Here is a 19,869-nt window from a genome sequence, read left to right on the forward strand (position 1 = left end):
CCCTTGGTTTACTAGTGACTTAGTTCAGCATTTGCTAAGGGTTTTTCATGCCTGAATATGACATGGAACAATTACGTGGGGCGTTTAAGCTGGTCAAACTAACTTAAAAACATTGTGTTGGCTTATTCACGCACCAAGCATCAAAAGTGCTTACGAGTTAAAATAAGCCAAAAATCATATGTTAGTGACTCATACTTGTGACTTTTCAGTTTACAGTTTGATTAATATTTTTCATTATTTTATTCCTTATATTTTTTTTGCAATCTCAAAAATTCATTTCCAAAATAAAATCTCTAACTTCCTTTTTCATTCATTTTCCACATTTTGTCTTTTTTTCTCTCTTTTTTTTTGTAAAGATTAGATATTTCTAAGGGTGTGTTTGGTACGAAGGAGAATGTTTTCCTAGAAAATATATATTTTTTCAGTTTATAAGCACTTTCAGTTTTTTGGTTGTAAAGATTAGAAATTTTTTCAGTTTATATTTTTTTGTAAATAGTTTTAAGGGCATTTTAGTTGTGTTAAAAATAGCTTGAATTTTGAAAACTCTCTTGGTAAATGGATCTAACTCAGATGTTGTGACCACTTTCTATAAACAGAAAAAATGTTGTGAACACTTTCCATGAAATAGGGCTGTGTGGCTGGATTTTAATTAAATTTTATTATATGGTTTTTTTAAAGTTAGGCACCTTGTACTATGCAAGAAAGTTGGGTAAAAGTGTAGTCCATTAATAGTGGTTATACAAAAAAAATTACAAGATATATCTTTTTATGCTTGCCTTTCTCCCTTTTTGTATTTATGTTTTTATAATATGTCTGTATTTTATAATTTCATGTATTTGTTTATCTAGTATCAAATATGTATTAATGTATTCAATGTATTTGTATCCAACATTAATTCCATCTAAATTATCATGTATGCAGCATCAATTTCATATTGTGTATACTACTGTCAATTTCATCTAGTGTATTCAATATTAATTTTATCCGGTATATTCGATATTAATTTCATCTTATAAATCTAGTATCAAATATCTAGTGTATCCAATTTTAAAGATACTTTGATATAACCTATATATAGATACATGTATCTGGTATCAAATATGCCAGATCAAGAAAAAGGTGAAGGAAAATGACTTGTGTGGTGAAAATAGTAAAAACCAATAAAATATATATCTAATGTATCATGTATGCAACATCAATGTGATGTATTCGGTATCAATTTCATACGGGGTATCCGATAACAAATTACCTAAGTGGCCTTCCAACCACATTGTCTCCTCCCAATCCACAACAACCCCCAACCCCTCACTCAACCACTCCTTTATCATCTCACCCTCGCTTCCCCAAAATCCCACTCTCTACGGCTAGTAGGACTTGAACACACGACCTCAAGGAATTTTCACAATATCTTAACTATTAGACTACCCATTTGGATTGGCTTAAAAAAGTAGCTTTTAAGTCAAAAATAAAAAGTCAAATTGAAATGACTTTTAAGTCAAAAAATTAAAAGAAGGGGAGACCTACTTTTGGTTTCTGATTTATTTTAAGTCATTTTTTTACTTATTTTAAGTCTTTTTTTACCTTGTCAAACACTTCATAACTTATTTTAAGTCATTTTTGACTTATTTTAAATTATTTTTTATATTTGTAAAACACTTTTAGAAGTCAAAAACTGACTTAAAAGTAGGTTTAACCAACTTTTAAGTCAATCCAAACACCATCTTAACCTTTAACTTATCTTTATCTCAAGAGGTGTCAATACTTTCTATATATATATATATTCTTAACCACTAGGCCACTAAAGCCATCGCTTGGGGTCCCATATTTTTAGGGGTCCCCAATTATTATTTTTTAAATACTTATATATATTATAAAAAAAATTATATTTACTTTAATTTTTTTTAAAAAAAAACATGAAAGAAGTATATTAAAAAAAATAAACAAAATGACCGCTAGTTTTCCCACTTTTTAAGGGAATGAAATATTTTTTGGGAATAATTTCCTTAAGTGGGAAATTGTGTTTCCTTATTTATTTCCTTAAAACTTGATTCGATATTAATATTTACCTGATACTCATCTTTTTTGTTCTCTATTTTATTATTTTTTATTCTTAATATTGAACTCTTTCCTACAATTTTTTTTTTACTTATTATTGCTTACAAGTTACAAAAGAACAAAAAATGCTTTTGGGTGTCTTCTTCAAAATCTCAAGAAATGCAACAAGCAATCTTTATATTGAAGGAACGCAACACTATTTTGATATTGTTTTATCAACTTATCAAATTCGTGAGCCATGTTTTATAATTCTAACTTTATTTTATAGTTTTTTTTTCTTGAAAATCTATTTTTCTTGATATTCTTAGTTCATAAGTATATATATTCTTGTTTTAGTTATTATTAAAATTATTCAATTTAAATATGTCAACTAGAAAATATGATTCCGATTTTACTATAAAGAGAGAAAAAGAGAACTTGAAGAATTAAATAAATCCCAAAAAGGAGCTCTTGATAGATTTTTAACAAATAATAAAAAAATTGAATAAAAAATTATTGCTTAAAGATTAATTTTAGCAATTTCGGTAACCGTTGTCTCAGCCGAAAGAAGTTTTTTGAAACTAAAATTGATAAAATCTTATCTAAGATCAACAATGTCTCAAGAGATATTGAATTGATTAACTATATTATCAATTGAAAATGAATTACCAAAACAAATCAATTATAAAACAGTAATTAATGACTTCGCATAAAAAATGCTAGAATAGTAGATTTTAAATAAAAGTATATATAATAATATTTTTTTAAAATAATAATATTAGGGCCCCTCTTTAAGGTTTGGCTTTAGACCCCCAATCTTGTTGAGTCGGCCCTCTATATATATATATAGATAGATAGATAGAGTCATGTTAGTTTGGCATATATTAATAATTTTTTCTTTGTTTTTTGGTCACATTGGTTAGTTGAAATTATTGATTGCTTCCCATGTGTAACAACTTTCTATTTTTGTTACGTGCACTCTTTAAATTCAACTCTCTTGGTTAGACTCTTCTAAATTCTTGGGCTGAATATTTTCTCTACTTGAAACATGACCTTCTCTTCTTCTTGTTTTTGCCACTTTTCAATTTCACACAAGGTATGTTATCTCCATTACTACAATATTATATCTTATTTACTCAGTGATTTTGAACTATTCTTTTGTTAAATCTCCTAATTTCTCTTTTTAAGGCTCCAATAACTTGTTCTTATTGAGTATTGACTATTGAGTTAGTTTTCTTTAAAAACAAAAAAAAAGGTCCGGTGTTTGGTATCTATGTAGAGAGATGTGGATGTAGACCGATGATATCAGGCTTATCTGAACTCAATATATTTTATGTGGAGTATATATTTATGTGTAAAAATCTATAAAGTTTGTAATAAGTAGCAGTTATAAACTCATGACTTTTAAAATATAATGGATTCAACCCTAAGAATTTTAGAGGTTGAACACATAAAGATTAAGTTTTGGATTCAACTAAATCCGTATTACACGCTTTTGAATAAAAATGAAGAAGTAATTAACATTTCATCCCGATTTTTGTGGATGACTATTGGTCTAGTTGTTGTACTTTGAGGGACATCATTTACAAGCTCTGTTTTATATTAGATTTAATCTTGCTGTTTTGGGTTGGTGCCTCAATCATCTTTATTATTAGGTAGTTGTTTTAGAATAACAATATAATCATGATAGGTTGTTATTTTTTTTTTATGAATATTGATGGGTGTCTTAGAGCATGGTAAAATTGATGTCGTGTGACCTATAGGTTACAGATTGGAGTCACAGATCAACTATTAATTTTTACATTAGGGTAAGCTGTTTGTATCACACTCCTATTAGATATGATCCTTTCCTTACAGATGTTGTATGCACCGAATTGTCTTTTATATCGTAGATTTTGAACCCTTGAATGAAAATTCTAGCTCCACACATTTAGCATATTAAAATAACAAAGTAAAAGATTATACAAATGAACTCACTATACATGAAAATAGAGGGCACCACTTAACTTTTCTTGCTCATTTATATTATAATTGGAAAATTTAGTAATGTATTAATTAAAATTTAGAATGATTTTATACTACTAGCTGCAGAGGAACCAAACTGCCCCTTTTGCTCATGGATCAAATAGCTCTCTTCTTTCAAGGCAACAATATTTTCTTGGAGGATCAAGAGTCATTACAAGTCCAAATCTTCCAAAAACTCTTTTGCAAAGAAGGAGCTCAAGGGTGTCTGCTTCATGTAATCATTTTCCTCCTTAATTCATTAAATATATTTTTATCAATTCTTTCCTTTTCCTACCCGAACGATGATGATACTTCAAGTAAGAAACGAGAATAATTGATAGTTGAAATATGTTTTAATAAATAGTTAATGATAGTTTAGGTAAAAAAAATTACACACTTCATAATTCAGATATGAAATTTGAAAAAACCCCGAAGTGGTCTCTTATGTTTGGGTAGATTTAAAAAAGTCTATTACATAAATATTTGAACTTTAAATTTGTCGTAAGTGATGAGTACTTTTTGTCTTCATTAAATGTCTAACAAATTCTGGTTGTTAGCATGTAGTTCATCCATTTCATTTTATTTGGCTTATTTTAATTTGATATTTAGTATCGGTAAAATAAGTTTATATTTTGGTAATTCGTTCATATTTTAATAAGTTAGGTGAATGATTTTTTAGATGGATAAAATATGAGTTTATACTCATATTCAACACATAAAAATATGAGTATTTATGAATAAATATGAATAAACTATGGGTAAAATATGGATTAGCCAAATGAGCTAACCTTTCAACTTTTATTCACTCAAAATTCAAAATATTACTAAAAATGTTGTAACTTTTCTTCCTTTTTATGTTCTTCTATGAAACTACTTATTCCTCTCTATAATTTAATAATTTAAAAGGTGAAATCTTTGGCCATTCAAAAAATATATATATTAAATGTATATTTTTTTTGTTGATTATAATTATATTTTTTTATTTGTTTAATTTTATATTGAATTACAAATAATGTATTAGTATTGATATTGTTTAAAGTGCATTAAACATGTTTTACTCCTAAAATGCAAATATTCATTTACTTGGAAATTAAAAATATTTTCTCCTTGTTATTACATAAATTTAATAATATTAAAAAGTTATAGGATTTTCTTTTTTTACTTTTATGATACAATAAAATTAACTAAAGTATTTTCAACATTTTTAATCAAACAGGGACTAAAATATTTTCTCCATGTTGAGTTCTAAAGTAGAGTACTATTTATTCATGAAAATATGGGTAAATTTGTATTTTACCCTATCCATTTGGTACTCAATCCATTTTTACCATACGAAATATGGACGAGTCGAATTATTACCCATTCTATATTGACCCTTTTTCAACCTGCCCAAATTTGACCCGCCCATTTGCCACCACTATTAACACTCATCTTAAAAAAATATTTATCAAAGGTTTATTTTTTTACTAAATTAACCTATCTAATTACCATTTGAAAATCTAAATTTGACTATCAAATGTACTTTAAATAATTATTTAATAACACTAATAATATTGAAAGAAATTGATAAATTCTCTTGATTTGTACAAATAAATTTAAGAGAGTAATTATGAGATTTTTGGGTAATTAAGTATAATGTGCCTTTCTTTTGCAGGGTTAGCAAGTTCTAAAGTTGTTAATAATGTATTCCCATTGGGAACTATTGCAGTTCTTCCCTTTTATGTCTTTATGGTTGTGTCACCTAAAGCAAAATTTGTAAGTTTTCTAAAACATTTAAGTAATAATAACATTGACACTATAAGTAATTTTTGTAGTGTTAGATTATCTTTTTTCTATTACGACAGATAACCTATCAAATTTTATATTTAAAGAAGACTTGTAAATATCTTTTAAATAATCTATAAAAAAAAATTAGGGAAAAAGGTCTGAAATATATCCGAACTTTGACCGAAATTGCTGTGACAATACCAAACTTTGGAAATGACCTTTTACCCCTGCACTATTTAATAGTGTATTTTAAAGGTATATATGTGCCCACGTGGACAACATAAATTTTGCATCATTTTAAATAGTAATGTGTCCACATGGGCACATATATACCTTTAAAATACACTATTAAATAGTGCAGGGAGTAAAATGTCCTCCATAAAGTTTGGTATCGTAACAACAATTTCAGCCAAAATTGAAGTATTTTTCAGACCCTTTTCCTCAAAAATTACTCACACGGACGGTATATAAAATTTAAACTCTTTTTGAAATATTATCAACCTAAATTGGCTACTTCCTTCTCACATTTTATGGAGATATGGAGATGGAATTTTATTGAAAAATACTTTTAATTTAAAAAATAATAATTTTAAAAATCAAGCCAAACAAAGTATTGACAATTGCTTAATTCTCTCATAAATATCGTTTAATTTTATCATATGCTAATTGCAGACCCAAAAAGTGATGGAAAGCAACATTCCTTACATTGTGCTTGGACTTTTATATTCATATCTCTTATACCTTTCTTGGACACCAGATACACTACAACTATTATTTCCTTCAAATACATCTTGGATTCCAGAGGTACGGATTCAGAATTTTAAGTTTATCATTGTTGAAATTTATTAAATTTTGAATAAATTATTTGTACATATTAAATGAAAATTTTAATATAGTTATATACTCCCTCTGTTCAATAATATGTGTTCACTTTTGACTTTGCACACTTTTTAAGAAATTATAAATAGAAGGGTAATTTTACTATAAACCATTTGAATATAATGAATACAATGTTTTGAAAAATGTAATAGGGAAATGATTATAATTATTGATAAGGGTAAATTAGGAATTAAGTGTAAAATTATTCATTGATTTCATAAAGTGGACAAGTATTGTTGGACATCCCAAAATAGTATAGTGGACAACTGTTGTTGAACGGAGGGAGTAGGTTTTAGTAAAAGTTATTGAGTTCAACCGATCATGTAACTTAAATGGTATATTTGCCTCTTGACTCTCTCTTGGTAAAAAGTTATTCATATCCGGTGTTTACATCAAGTCATATTAATGAACAACTTATATATTAAGGTGAGAATATTTATGAGAAAATGGCCAAATGACCCACCAATCTATAACTGGATTTCCAACTGCACACTTGTACTTCACGGGGGTTCTATTACGCCCCCCCNCCCCCCCCCCCCCCGAGCTATTTTAAAGTGGAATTATTTCCTCCCTGAAATGACATTACCAGGCATCTATCTTGTGGTGAAATACACGCACTTGACACGTGTATTTCACCATTTAATGATTTATTTATTTTAAATTCTCCTCCTTCCTCTTTCTTTCTTCCCCAATCATTTCTTCAACCCTAACTATACTAAACACCATTTTTTTACCTCAATAAATTTCTATATCTCTAAAATTTTATAAAAACGAAAATTCAACTCACCTTTTCATCTACTCCAAATCTCTAGAGTCTAGAAGATAGCGGTCCTAATTAGTCAAATCTTTCATCCAACTAATTCAACAAATTTTTCACATTTTTTTACATTTCGTTCGATTTTCTTCCTTAGACAATTTCAGATACACATTAAATAGGTCATGAACATTCGAGATTAGATTCATCCCTTGAAGATTCCACCGACAACTCAAAATAATCGCGGATGAGAAGATCAATTTGTAACAACAATTTGAGAAACCTCTCTCTCTTCCCCATTCTTTATTATTTCTCCCTCTAAAATTTTCATGATTAATTTATAATTTGAGTTTTTGATTTTGATTCTTCATGGATTTTAAGAGAACATGTACGATCTTTCTTTTAAAATGTAGAAGAAATTGTTTTGTTTTAGTTTCTTTTATTAAGTTTGAAAATATTTTTTAAATATACAATTACTTCACTTTGATTTTGTTACTCTTGAATCCATCACTTTTAAAAAAAAAAAATTAATGGATATGTTTTTTTAAAAAAAAAAAGTAATTTGTTAGATATGTTGTAAATAAGTTTATTGAAAAATTATTTATTCCTTAAATGCATTTGTTGTTGATAATTTTTATTCCAATCATCCATTGAAAAAGCTTCAACAATGATAATGGTGAAAAATGTATAATTGTATAGATAAATAAGAAGAAATAAAGAGAAAGAAAAAAGAAAATTAAAAAAAGATGGAAATTAAAAAATAAATAAATAGGTAACTCACTCTCTCAAAGAGAGTGAAATACACTCTTTATGCTAACTCAGTACTTAAGGAGTTATTTATTCCATTTTAAAGTAGTTCAAGGGTGTAATAGGACTCCCGCAAAGAATAAGTGTGTAGTTGAAAATCCGGTAATAGGTTGGGGGGTCATTTGGCCATTTTCACGAATATTTATTGATCAATTACTCATTCTATTTAAATTTATGTGGTAGCTTTTAATTTTGAGAGTCGAATAAATCTATCTCTGACCGTAATTTTTTTTTTATATTTTCAAATATTTTGAATTTATGACTGACTTACAGTACTTTCTATGTTGTTTCAAAATATATAAATTTTGTTACAAAAAACTTGAAGATTCCTGACATGAATTCACAATCAAAATTAAATTATTTGACTCTTAAAATTTAAATGATGCCACATAATTAAAACAAGAGTAAATTTTAGGTTTAGCAAACACAAAAATCATATTAGCGCTCTGTAGCTACAATTTTGCTATTTGCGCTCCATAGCAAACTATGCACCATATTTGTATAAATCACAGACAGTCATCTCATTTGTATAAAAGCACAGCGATTGTATATGTATATCAGCTAGATAATTGTATAATATGTAACTACTATGTATATGTTATCAATGATTGTGTTTGTATATCTGCATAAAATTTGAATTTGTATACAATTGAATCATAATAAAATATTTGTATATCAAATCTCTCTCTCTCGCTTTATAAAACACAAATTATACATTGTACTTTGTATAATTTATGTTTGTATAAAGCGAGAAAGAGAGAAAGACAAAGGAGAACTGGTAGGGGAAGATCTGTATTTGTATAACTATTAGTGTATGTGACGAAAATATATGTATTTGTATTTGTATATACAATTTTCTCTCGCTTTATACAAACACAAACACAATTTATGCATTTGTGTTTGTATAAAGTGAGAGAGGGAGGGAGAGTGACGAGCGAGATCATGGGGAGTGGCGAGCGAGATTTCTGGGGAGAGAGGTGAATGACAAGTGTTTGCTACGGATTAGAATTAAACGAAACTGTGGTTATAGTGTTTAATTTGAATTAATAGTTTACTATTATATACTCCCTCCATTCCATATTAATTGAATTTTTGAGGCATTTTTCATTTTTCAAATTAACTTAATTGTTCAGTTTTCAAGACTACTTTTAGAGTGTTCTTCCAATTTTACCCTTCATTTGGATTTTCAATGTGATGACTTCAATAAATTTGACAATAATTAATAAGGATAAAAATGGAAAACTATGTTTAATTTATGTCTTAATCTACTTTTCTTAAAGGGTGTGAAATACCTTAAAAATTCAATAAATATGAAATGGAGGAAGTACAATTTTCCCTTAAAACAAAAGGAGTGTCATTTAATGATATGAGTACAGAGATATTTATTAAATTGATACAAACATCAAATATGAGTATATTATTACCTTCCATGTGTTCCGTTTTATATCAAACTCCATTCTTCTAGGTTTTTCTTTTGAGCAACTTTCACATATAACAAACATAAAAATCATATTTGTATGTTATAGCTATAGTTTGTATAATTGTGCTCCATAGCAAACATAAATATGTATATTTCGTTATACATATACAAAAGAAAACAGTTGTATATAATTTGTTTATGTTTCGGTATACATATACAAAAGATCAATTGTATAATCTATGTTTGTATAAAGAGAGAAAGGCAAAAGAGATCTGGGCAGGGAAATATTTGTATTGTATAATTATAAGTGTATAAGACGAAGATATATGTATTTGCATGTGTATATACAATTTTCTCTCGCTTTATACAAACAGAAACACAATTTATACATTTCTGTTTGTATAAGCGAGAGAGGCAAGGGAGAGACAGGCGAGCGAGATCGGGGAGACTGGCGAGCGATATCTGGGAGAGGGGAACGAAAAATATATGTATATATACAATTTTCTTTCGCTTTATATAAACACAAACGCATTTTATACATTTGCGTTTGTATAAAAAGCGAGAGAGGCGAGGGAGAGAACGAGAATGGTGAGCGAGATTCACCAGGAGAGAGGCGAAATAACAACAGTTTGCTATAGGGTACAATTAAATCAAACTATGTTTATAGCATTTAATTTAAATTAATAGATTGTTATTATATACAATTTTCCCTTTTCTTTTCGCCTTTAATAACATGCTCTTATAGTCGTATAAATATTTTTATAATATATTTAAGATCATAAAATTTAAAATAACTCTTGCTACATTTTAAAAATATTAATTTTTTCTTAAATTTCGTGACCAGTTAAATATTATCCTAACATTGTATTGTCATTCAGCTGGCTGGTATAGCTAAGATGTTTTCAAGGGATATTACATTAGCATCTGCATGGATTCACCTCTTGACTATAGATCTTTTTGCTGCTAGGTTGGTCTTATCTTTATCTGTATTTATTTTTTAAAATCTTAATTAGAGAAAATAACAAAATTATTCTTTATATTTATAGATAGATTTAAAATAATCACTTAAATACGTATTGAACAATTTCAATTTTTTAAAAAAATTTGTGAAAAAAAATATTTTAAATATTTGTTAAATATTTAATAATTTAAGGATAAGGCACAAGTATCCCCTAGATTCTGATCGAAATTTCAAAGACAAATCTTAACTAAACTAAGGTTAAAATCTAACCGATAGACTTTGATGATATTTGATGGTGACTAAAAATGTTAACTTTTTACTAATTATAAGATTCAATGAATAATTAAGGGACTCGTTTTCTCTTTTCTCTTTATTTTTTTTCTTTTAAAAAATAATTAAAACTCTTATTAACTTTTAGTTTTTTTTTCTTTATTTAAAACAGGCAAGTTTATCATGATGGATTGCAGAATGATATGGAAACACGACATTCTATTCCACTGATATTATTGTGTTGTCCCATTGGACTTGTTACTCATCTTATCACCAAAAAACTCTATTTATTAAGGGTTCCTTTGATACGACAGATAAAGAATAATTAATTTTAAAAGAAGTATTATTTTTATGTTTAATAATTTTAGAATACGATACCATATTTTATTTTTCAATTGTAATTATATTTTCACCAACAATTTCAAGGAAATTTAATAGTTATAATTTAAATATTCACGTACTACTAGCATTTTATTTTTTAATCTTATGTATACTAATAACAAAGTGGAGACAAAAAATATTAGGCGATCATTTTCATCAATCTTAGCTTTGATGGACATAGTTATCTGATACTTGTTACTAGTGGAGGTGACAGATATCTTGTGGAATTAGTTGAGGTGTGCAACAACTAATCCAATGGGAGGTGACAGTTATCCCGTGGAATTAGTTGAGGTATGCAAAAACTAGCTCAGAACCTCCATAGGTTGGATTTGAGAGCCGTGTGATGTGATTATCCAGCACGGTTCAGAGAGCACTTTTAGTCTGTGCTGGTGAATTGAAGCCCCCCTATCAAGCAAAAAGGATGCGGCTCTTCCTACGGCGAAGTAATCAACATTGACTCTATTTATTATTATGGCAAATCAGTGTATCAAGATGTCAATCTGAGATCTTATTTATGTTCGATACATCCACCTACGAGACTCATGATTAGGGGTGTTCGTGGTTCGGTTTGGATCGGTTATTGATTAAAATCAAAACCAAACCAATCTAGTCGGTTTTTTAAATTTCTAAAATCAAACCAAACCAAACGAAAAAAAAATAACCGTCGGTTTGGTTATTGTCGGTTTAGTTCAGTTTTTTTTGTTTATTCGGTTTGAAAGTAATAATGTTTTTGAGGATATACGTATCTCGATAGACACAAGCACCTAGTACATGAACAATCCACAGAAAAGCTATTGTCGGTTCAATTAAGCAATACTACAATTATCATTAGACAAACAAAGTGATTCAATTAAGAGAAAATGTGACTATTTTATCTGAAGTAGGGTCGGTAAAGACTAAAATAGATTTTGATGGACTTGGACCAAGGATTGTTATAGTTGGGCTAAAGTGTTGGGCATGAGAAAATGATAAAGTTAAAGACTTAAGTTAATTAAAATTTAACAAAATATTTATATCGGTTCGGTTGTTGTTTTTTAGTAAAACCAAAATCAAACCAAATAGTATTGGTTTTCAAAATTTAAAACCAAACCTAATCAAACCAAACCAAATATCGATTATTTTAATCGATTTGGTTCGGATTGCGATTCGGTTTGATTTTTTAATCACAACCATGAACAACCCTACTCATGATCATCCAAAAAATATTTAATAATTTTTTTAAAAAAATAAATAGAAAGAGATATATACTGCCAACTCAACTAATAAACTAATGATAGGATGGAGATAAATATAAGTCCTAGAAATATGGAATGAAAGTAATAGACATTGTATGTAAGGAGTTTTTAGTGTTTAAAGGAAATTAGGCATTTGCCATAATTGTAGGAAGATAGAAAATACTAATTAGTTGTTTATCAAAAGTATAATGGGGCTTTGCCGTTCCCTTGATGCTGACTGAAATTGGGTTCCAGCCACATTCACAGCCCCATTTATCCGATGGGTTCACTTATTTGCCCCAAACCTCGTCGGCCTGGAAATATCAATACCCATTCTAACTGCCTTCCTTTAAGGTGATTTTTTTTTTTTTTAATTTCTAATCTTATTTTTCAAGATTTTAATGACCCATTTATGTTGTTGATCTTCTGTTTAATGGGCTGTTCTTACTTTTTTTTTTTTTTTGATGGTGGGAAAAGAAATCAAGCTGAGGTTTTTATTTCAAAAGGGGGTGAAGAACTTTTTGATCTCATTGGTAAAGAGGTTAGATTTTCTTTTCATGATTATCAATTCACCCCATTGTATTATGTAATTGTTGTCTATGGTGATGTTGTTATTGCTTATGCCTTCATAAATGTTGTGTTATTGTTTTCCTTGACCCGGGGTCTATCAGAAACAGTCTCTCTACCTGTCTAGGTAGGGGTGAAGTGTGAGTACGCTCTACTCTCCCAGGAGATTCCACTATACTGGTTATGTTGTTGTTGTATGTGAATCTATAGGGATGTTTTGATTCCTTTTGTATTTTTCAAAAAGGGAGGATTTTTAAATGAGGAGGGTTGTGGTAGGATGACGGTCAATGTTGCGAGTAGTGATCCGGCTGATGATGAAGAAAGAGAATAACTGTGATGAATCTTTGAATATTGAATCCGGCATGAATAGAGCATAATGGATACAGAGTATTCATGTAGCTATTCTCCATCTAGTTTGGGATTCAGGCTAAGTTAATTGATTAGATGACTATGTTGTTTCTATAGGAATTGACATAATTGCTTAGGGATGAATCTTTAGTTTCTCTGCATGTAATTAATTCAACATGTTGAATCCCCTTGGCATCTTCGTGTATTTACTTCTTCATATTTTTGAAACCCATTAATGAAAAATCATGGTTCTGTCATTGCTTGCATATTGTTTGAGTAAGTTGGGTTTGCATGTATCTATATAATCGCAAATATCGTAGCATGTTTGCATATTGTCAATATGAAAATATCCTCATTGTTGGCAGAGTGTGTAGAATTCCAAGCTACATAATGCGATCTTACACACTCCGTTCAGTTCTCATTTATGATGCTCAATAGCTATGTGAGTGTTGTTTATGGTATGAGCCTCATGGAGAGGAGCCAATTGACACATGATTTTAGTAGTTCAACGGAGGTAATCAATCAAGTAGTTGGCCTACTAGAAGGGGATCTTGGGTGCAGTGGCGGAGCCACATGTTGTTGAGGTTCGTCGGAAAGTTACATTGTGAGGGTAGAATAAAAATATTTTTTATGTATATATATTACATATTGACACTCCTTGGCTTCTATGCAATTTCACTTCTTTATATTTTGACACTCCTTAGCCAAAATTCTAGTTTCGCCACTGCTTGGGTGGCTAACCCGGAGCTCCTTCTTCTTGGTGGTTTTGATACCTAAATTATTTTTCTTAGAAGTAGCTTTGATTCTTAAGGGGTCGTTTGGTAGCTGATGTAGAGTCAAATTATGCAAGTATTAAACTGCATACGTAATACCACGTTTGGTAGCTGGGTAGGAGCTAAGTTATTCAGTGTATAAAATCAACACGTTGTTTGGTTTGCAGTTTAGAAACCCGCATTATTGATACATGTACAAAATTATAAATTATGAGGGAATCTATATTATTGTTTTACACAGGATAGAAGGTGGAATAACTAAACCTTGCATAACTCTAATCAGCTACCAAACGATAAATGATTTTAAGGTGTCAAGGTAATGTCTAACTGCACAGAGAATATTCAATCCGCAAGAGTAGTTAAACCCTGTTTCATGAGACAAATTGGAAATTGAAGGTAGTTGAGTCCAATCAAATGATAATTGCAATGTTCCTGTCTTTCTGTTTATCCCAGTCCTTGGCCCCATCATTCCATCCATCATCTTTTTAACCATCTCAATATCGAACTCTTTTGAGGACACTAGATGTGCCTTCGGCAAATATTTCTAAAAGGAGCCTTATGGAAACACAATTATGGTTTTGTATGTATTCTTAATGAAGCATAATTTATCTCCCAAAGCATGTTTTTGAGTTCGCCAGATGAACAGAAAACTAGAAAGGTAATAGATCTTCAGTTCAAATCATGTTTTTAGCTTGTACCAATTGCATAAGGTAGGTAAAAATTGAATTTGTTGGTTACTGTTCTTTCCTGCGTCGTTTAATTATAATCTGGAAATGTGAGTTTGGGAAATGCATTTAATTAATATGACTTGTATGATGGTATCTTTAGTAGATTTGTTTAGTTAATTTCAACTGTATTTTTGTTTCTACTGATCACATTCAACTGTCAGTTTACCTGTGTCTACATGTATATGCTATGCTGCTCGGACTCTTCAAAAATGTTGACGGGTGCGTGTCAAATCCTCCAAAAGTAGTGCATTTTTGGAGGATCCAACACGGGTGTAGGCATTTGGAGAGTCCCAACAACATAGTGCATATAGTTGTTTCTTTTGTTGCTTGCCTACTCTTTACGGAAAATGTCATAACTCATTCCACTGATTCAACTTGCCACTTCTTAAAATGATCTTCATGGTCTAACAGGACGGCGTAGCTGCAAGACAATATGCATCAGATTTGTCATCATCCCCTCCATTCTTCTCTGGTTCACCGCCTTGCAGGGTTATGAATCCATTAATCCATGATGCTCAGTTCTCAAATCAAAAGCAACACCGTTTATCTTCATCGCCAAGTCCATCTACTTCTCCATCATCAAGTTGTAAAGGAAGGTGTGCAAGGGCAAGACTCGGGAAACCTCACTCACCAAATAGAGTAGAGGGCTTTGACTGCCTAAACTCTCGCATGGCTGCTATGGCATAAATCTTCCTTACTGAACGGTATATAAAGGAATATCGACTATTAACTCTGTATATAGAATATTCGACTAGAAAATAAGAACAATTTTTTGGAGAATTTAGGCTAAAGTTTTGGTTTTGCTTTAATATTACTGTGCAAAGATGTCTCTCTTTTGCACAGTGAAAATAAGGTGGTTGAGAGTGTGATAATTTTGTTTGGGTGCATATGTAAATGCACTCTATTGTTTTTGGTGCCCCAAATTTTTGATATTTGAAATTAAACTAGTAGTATTGTATAATGTATATATGTGAAATTTTTGAATAGAAAATGGTGATTTAAGTTTCGTTTTTCTCCCCAACATTTTTAATATTTTTTTAGGACTCTGGTGTTTGATCCAGCTTTTGCGCACCTCGACTAATTCCACAGGCTAACTGTCACCTCCCACCAACAATGGGTACTAGGCAACTTTGTCCACCAAAGTTGTGACAGAGACGAACAATCACCTTGTGTTTTTGTCTAGGTTGAGATTTAAACATAAGACATCACGGCTCTTAACCATTTCATTGATTACTAGGTTCTCCTGACCATATTTTGTGTCTCTATTATTGGTGAGTGGATTCACTTGAATATGCAGGAGGACCCAGGGATTTGTTGTTTTAGTTCGTTAACCTATCTATTTGTTGCATATAACTTCAAATTTCTTGTGATAGTGTTCTCAAGTAGTATAAATCTTGTAGGAGTATTTCATTTGGAAATATTTGAAATCGTATCTCTTTTATCTCCAGTTTTTACAATTATGGCCAAGAAAACCTTTTGAGATATAAAACATATTTGCCTTGAGAGTGACAAACTTGTCCTTTACTAATTGCCTGTTTGGGCGAGCTTTCAAAGCCATTTATTTTTTTGGCAAGTGATTTTAGTTGAAAAGGTACTTTCGAAGAACAGCAACTTCTTGGAAAGCGTGTGTTTGTTTTTTTATTTTGTTAAAAATGTACTTTTGAAGAGTAGCAACTTGTGTTTGAAAAAACACTTTTGTCAATATCATAGCATCAGTAAAGAAATCTTAATATCTCAATTGATTGATTATTTGAACTTTCGTTCGATTCTCCACCTAATCACCCCCTCTATTTCTCCTTCTACCTCTACTCCAATTTGTAGACAATTTGCATTTAGGATTGAAGATATTATGAAACACAAATAGTCATATAAACCACAAGAATCAAAATTTACCAACAAAGCACCAAATCATCATATAATTAGGTCCTCATAAATCCAAAACATAAACCGAATAGTAAATTAAGAAAACATAAACAGTTTGTTGGAATTAAGAAAAATTAAAAAAGAACCTCCTAAGTAGCATTTAAAAACAAAGTGTCCCTAAAGACAATTTTGTTCCTAATATGAAACTTAGAAGCCTTCTGGCTTGTAGGCAATGAAACTGATACACTGCACTTGACGCACATTGTCGAATCCAATGATTCTGACCCATGCTTGTGGGTACGCCTTCTTAGCTTCTTGAACCTCAGCCAACACTTGGGTGGCATCAGTGCACCCAAACATGGGCAACTTCCACATGGTCCAGTACCTGTCAGACACAAGCGGATTCAGAATTTCAACTTTTTCAGAATCTATGACTTTTACGAAAACTTTTGATTTACATATACTAATTCTCAAGATTTTCGTATCTATATCTATGATGTAACTAAAAAGTTTGTGTTCAATTGGGAAAAAGGACAAATATACCCTGAACTATCGTAAATGGTATGCAGATACCCTCTGTCATATTTTTGGGACATTGGTGCTACTGCCGTCCAAAAACTAGAGCATATATATACCCTTTATACTAATGGATATACACATGTCATAATCTTATCCATGGACCCGACATTTATTAAATATAGGATCGACTGATAAGATTGTGCCACATGTCCCTATTTAGTGTTCCGTTAGAGAAGGGCATATATGCTCTAGTTTTTGGACGGCAGGGGCGCCAATGTCCCAAAAATATGACGGAGGGTATCTGCATACCATTTACGATATTTCGGGGTATATTTATCCTTTTTCCCTTTAAACTATGTATTCGTTTCTCACTTGCATGTCATCATAATTTATATATACTAGTGATGTTCAGAGTACGTTTTATGAGTTTTTTTTTAATACACGAGTTCAAAACATGATATTTATACTAGTTTTCAAGATTCTCGTACCCACACCTATGATTTAACTAAAAAAGTACGAGTTAATTGAATAAATTCTTTAAATTATGAATCCGCTACTAACCTTCCATCATAGTATCCTGGTGACTTGTGGTTCTCACGGTAGACAAATCCGTGCTGTACATAAGAAACAACACATTGAAATATTAAAAATAAATCGAATCTAAATATAAAAATGTGTCATTTTCCGATAAAACGAAAGTAAATGTGACAAAATTTAGAAAAAGATATTGACCTCAGTCTCAAATTCCAAGCAAGGAACCCATCCATTTTTCAAAAGGTACTCAATCTCCTTAAGCAATTGCTCGTCAGACAAATCAGGAAGGTATGAGAGTGTCTCGTACTTCTTCATGTTAATTGGTGGCCATACCTATATACATATCCCCAAAAAAAAATAAAAAAATTAAGTTATCGACTTTCTGAAAATGTTGTTACACTCTTATCGAATTATCTAAAAATGCACTATTTTGAAGGACTTAACATGCATTTGTCAACATTTTTAAAACCAATCCAAGCAATATAGGCAACGACTCGTGATGTAATAACACCTAGTGTCTATTGTAAATATTGTTTAAATTTAAGACTTATTATCACAAAATATTCACAAGTGTTGTGGTCCATACCTAGTAATTTGAAATTTTAGATCTACCATGGATTTAGGATAAGTTATGGTATTGTTTTCAACTTGAACTATGGAAAAATTAAGTTGTATATACATAATAAGATACAGATATTTTGAATTCATTAGTTTAAGATCCTGAATTCGTCTTTAATTTAGAACATAGAGATTATACGTGGGATACACCATTTTATCTTTTCCATGTGTATAATATAATCAAAGATAAGTTAAGCAATTGAATCTTTAATTTCTATGAATTATTAGATAACTTAAAAGATACTCTCTTATTTTAATTTTTATGTGGAGGTATTTAATTGTATATGGAGTTTCAGAATAAAGAAAGTTTTCTGTAATTCATGGTCTAAGAAAATATAAATTTTAATGTGATTATAAATCATCTCATTAGGGGTAACTTAAATTAATACTACTATTAAATATAAAAATGTGTCATTCTTTTGAAACCGACTAAAAAGAAAAATACTAATTGCATAAACTAGATCAAAGGTGAGTAACTAACATATACTCCCTTTGTTTCAATTTGTTTGTATTACTCTTCTTTTTTTATAATCATTTAACTATAACTTCCCACATGACAATTGACATATTTAAAACTACAAAATCAAAGGACATTTTGGTACATTCTACATAACTTTAGTTTAAAACCCCAAGATTTCAAATACTTTTTTACTTCCTTAAAATTATGTCAAATTAAGATCAGACAAGCAAACTAAAATAAAATAGTACTACTATCACATAAATTGAGTCAGAAAGAGAGTAACTAACATATATAACATGTAACAACCTATAAACCCCTTAGATAATTGAATCGAGAAATAAGGCAGATTACATGTTACAACATACTAAGAAAATATCAATTCTTCATACTGTCAGTGTATATATATATATATCTAGAAAATCGATGAGTTAATTACCTGCATGCACCTAACTCTTCCACCATTGCTAGCAATGGAAGTGATGTCAAGGTTTTGCTTCCTTGAAACAGGGAAAGTAGCAGTAGATTTGAGACCAGTGAAAGGTGCAACCATGCTGCTAGCTTGTGTAACATTGGAGCGTGTAGCAACAGCTGCAGAGGAAATAACAGAGGAAGCCATATTGCTTCTTCTACGTTTTCTTCTTTTTTTTTTTAGTTCAATATGAACCTTTTGATGTCCACTACCCTTTATATAATGAAATGATAAGGTTTGATATGTTATGTGGTTCTTGATAACATTATACAATTACTTAATATCTACATATGAAAGGTTGGAAATTCTTTTCTTCTTACATTTTAAGTCACCACAATAGAGATGACACGTGTAAGCACCTCATTAATCTTATCTCATCCAAGATGGGGGTAGGAAGAGGATATGAATGTGTGATTGAGGTTGGTTGAGTCTTTTTGAGTCCTTCAACTTGTTATTTATTTTTTGGGTATGGGGCTGAAATATTTATGATTTAGTAGTT

The 19,869-nt window shown here is 30.2% G+C and overlaps 3 protein-coding genes across 4 annotated transcripts; 2 read left to right on the forward strand and 1 right to left on the reverse strand.

Moving 5' to 3' along the window:
* Window positions 1-2,949: 2,949 nt before the first annotated feature.
* LOC125859405 (protein ABA DEFICIENT 4, chloroplastic-like) lies at window positions 2,950-11,338 on the forward strand. Of its 2 annotated transcripts, none has more exons than XM_049539149.1 (6): window positions 2,950-3,130; window positions 4,120-4,273; window positions 5,693-5,793; window positions 6,478-6,609; window positions 10,544-10,632; window positions 11,069-11,333. In XM_049539149.1, exons 1-6 carry the CDS (start codon window positions 3,083-3,085, stop codon window positions 11,223-11,225), a joined length of 681 nt encoding a protein of 226 aa, XP_049395106.1. In that variant the 5' UTR covers window positions 2,950-3,082; the 3' UTR covers window positions 11,226-11,333. The 2 variants fall into 2 exon arrangements, with proteins under 2 accessions (XP_049395106.1, XP_049395107.1); XM_049539150.1 differs by having other exon boundaries at window positions 2,976-3,130; window positions 4,126-4,273; window positions 11,069-11,338.
* Window positions 11,339-12,630: 1,292 nt separating this feature from the next.
* LOC125859408 (uncharacterized) lies at window positions 12,631-15,922 on the forward strand. The gene is made up of 3 exons (XM_049539153.1): window positions 12,631-12,845; window positions 12,969-13,032; window positions 15,319-15,922. Exons 1-3 carry the CDS (start codon window positions 12,772-12,774, stop codon window positions 15,592-15,594), a joined length of 414 nt encoding a protein of 137 aa, XP_049395110.1. The 5' UTR covers window positions 12,631-12,771; the 3' UTR covers window positions 15,595-15,922.
* Window positions 15,923-16,766: 844 nt separating this feature from the next.
* On the reverse strand, window positions 16,767-19,612 carry LOC125859406 (ribulose bisphosphate carboxylase small subunit, chloroplastic 2). The gene is made up of 4 exons (XM_049539151.1): window positions 19,338-19,612; window positions 18,022-18,156; window positions 17,851-17,903; window positions 16,767-17,155 (listed from the first exon to the last, which is right to left on the reverse strand). Exons 1-4 carry the CDS (start codon window positions 19,515-19,517, stop codon window positions 16,978-16,980), a joined length of 546 nt encoding a protein of 181 aa, XP_049395108.1. The 5' UTR covers window positions 19,518-19,612; the 3' UTR covers window positions 16,767-16,977.
* Between the last annotated feature and the right edge of the window lie 257 nt (window positions 19,613-19,869).

The sequence above is a fragment of the Solanum stenotomum genome, chromosome 3 (assembly GCF_019186545.1).
Source record: "Solanum stenotomum isolate F172 chromosome 3, ASM1918654v1, whole genome shotgun sequence".
Classification (NCBI taxonomy): domain Eukaryota; kingdom Viridiplantae; phylum Streptophyta; class Magnoliopsida; order Solanales; family Solanaceae; genus Solanum; species Solanum stenotomum.

Excerpts from the sequence above, each read along its gene's own strand:
- LOC125859405 (XM_049539149.1), top strand. The coding sequence starts at position 3,083 with ATGACCTTCTCTTCTTCTTGTTTTTGCCACTTTTCAATTTCACACAAG. Across the intron at positions 3,131-4,119 it reads ACTTTTCAATTTCACACAAG|CTGCAGAGGAACCAAACTGC; the intron begins GTATGTTATCTC and ends TTATACTACTAG. Across the intron at positions 5,794-6,477 it reads TGTCACCTAAAGCAAAATTT|ACCCAAAAAGTGATGGAAAG; the intron begins GTAAGTTTTCTA and ends TGCTAATTGCAG.
- LOC125859408 (XM_049539153.1), top strand. The coding sequence starts at position 12,772 with ATGGGTTCACTTATTTGCCCCAAACCTCGTCGGCCTGGAAATATCAAT. Across the intron at positions 12,846-12,968 it reads TCTAACTGCCTTCCTTTAAG|AAATCAAGCTGAGGTTTTTA; the intron begins GTGATTTTTTTT and ends TGGTGGGAAAAG. Across the intron at positions 13,033-15,318 it reads TTGATCTCATTGGTAAAGAG|GACGGCGTAGCTGCAAGACA; the intron begins GTTAGATTTTCT and ends ATGGTCTAACAG.
- LOC125859406 (XM_049539151.1), bottom strand. The coding sequence starts at position 19,517 with ATGGCTTCCTCTGTTATTTCCTCTGCAGCTGTTGCTACACGCTCCAAT. Across the intron at positions 18,157-19,337 it reads GAAGAGTTAGGTGCATGCAG|GTATGGCCACCAATTAACAT; the intron begins GTAATTAACTCA and ends ATATGTATATAG. Across the intron at positions 17,156-17,850 it reads CCAGGATACTATGATGGAAG|GTACTGGACCATGTGGAAGT; the intron begins GTTAGTAGCGGA and ends TGTGTCTGACAG.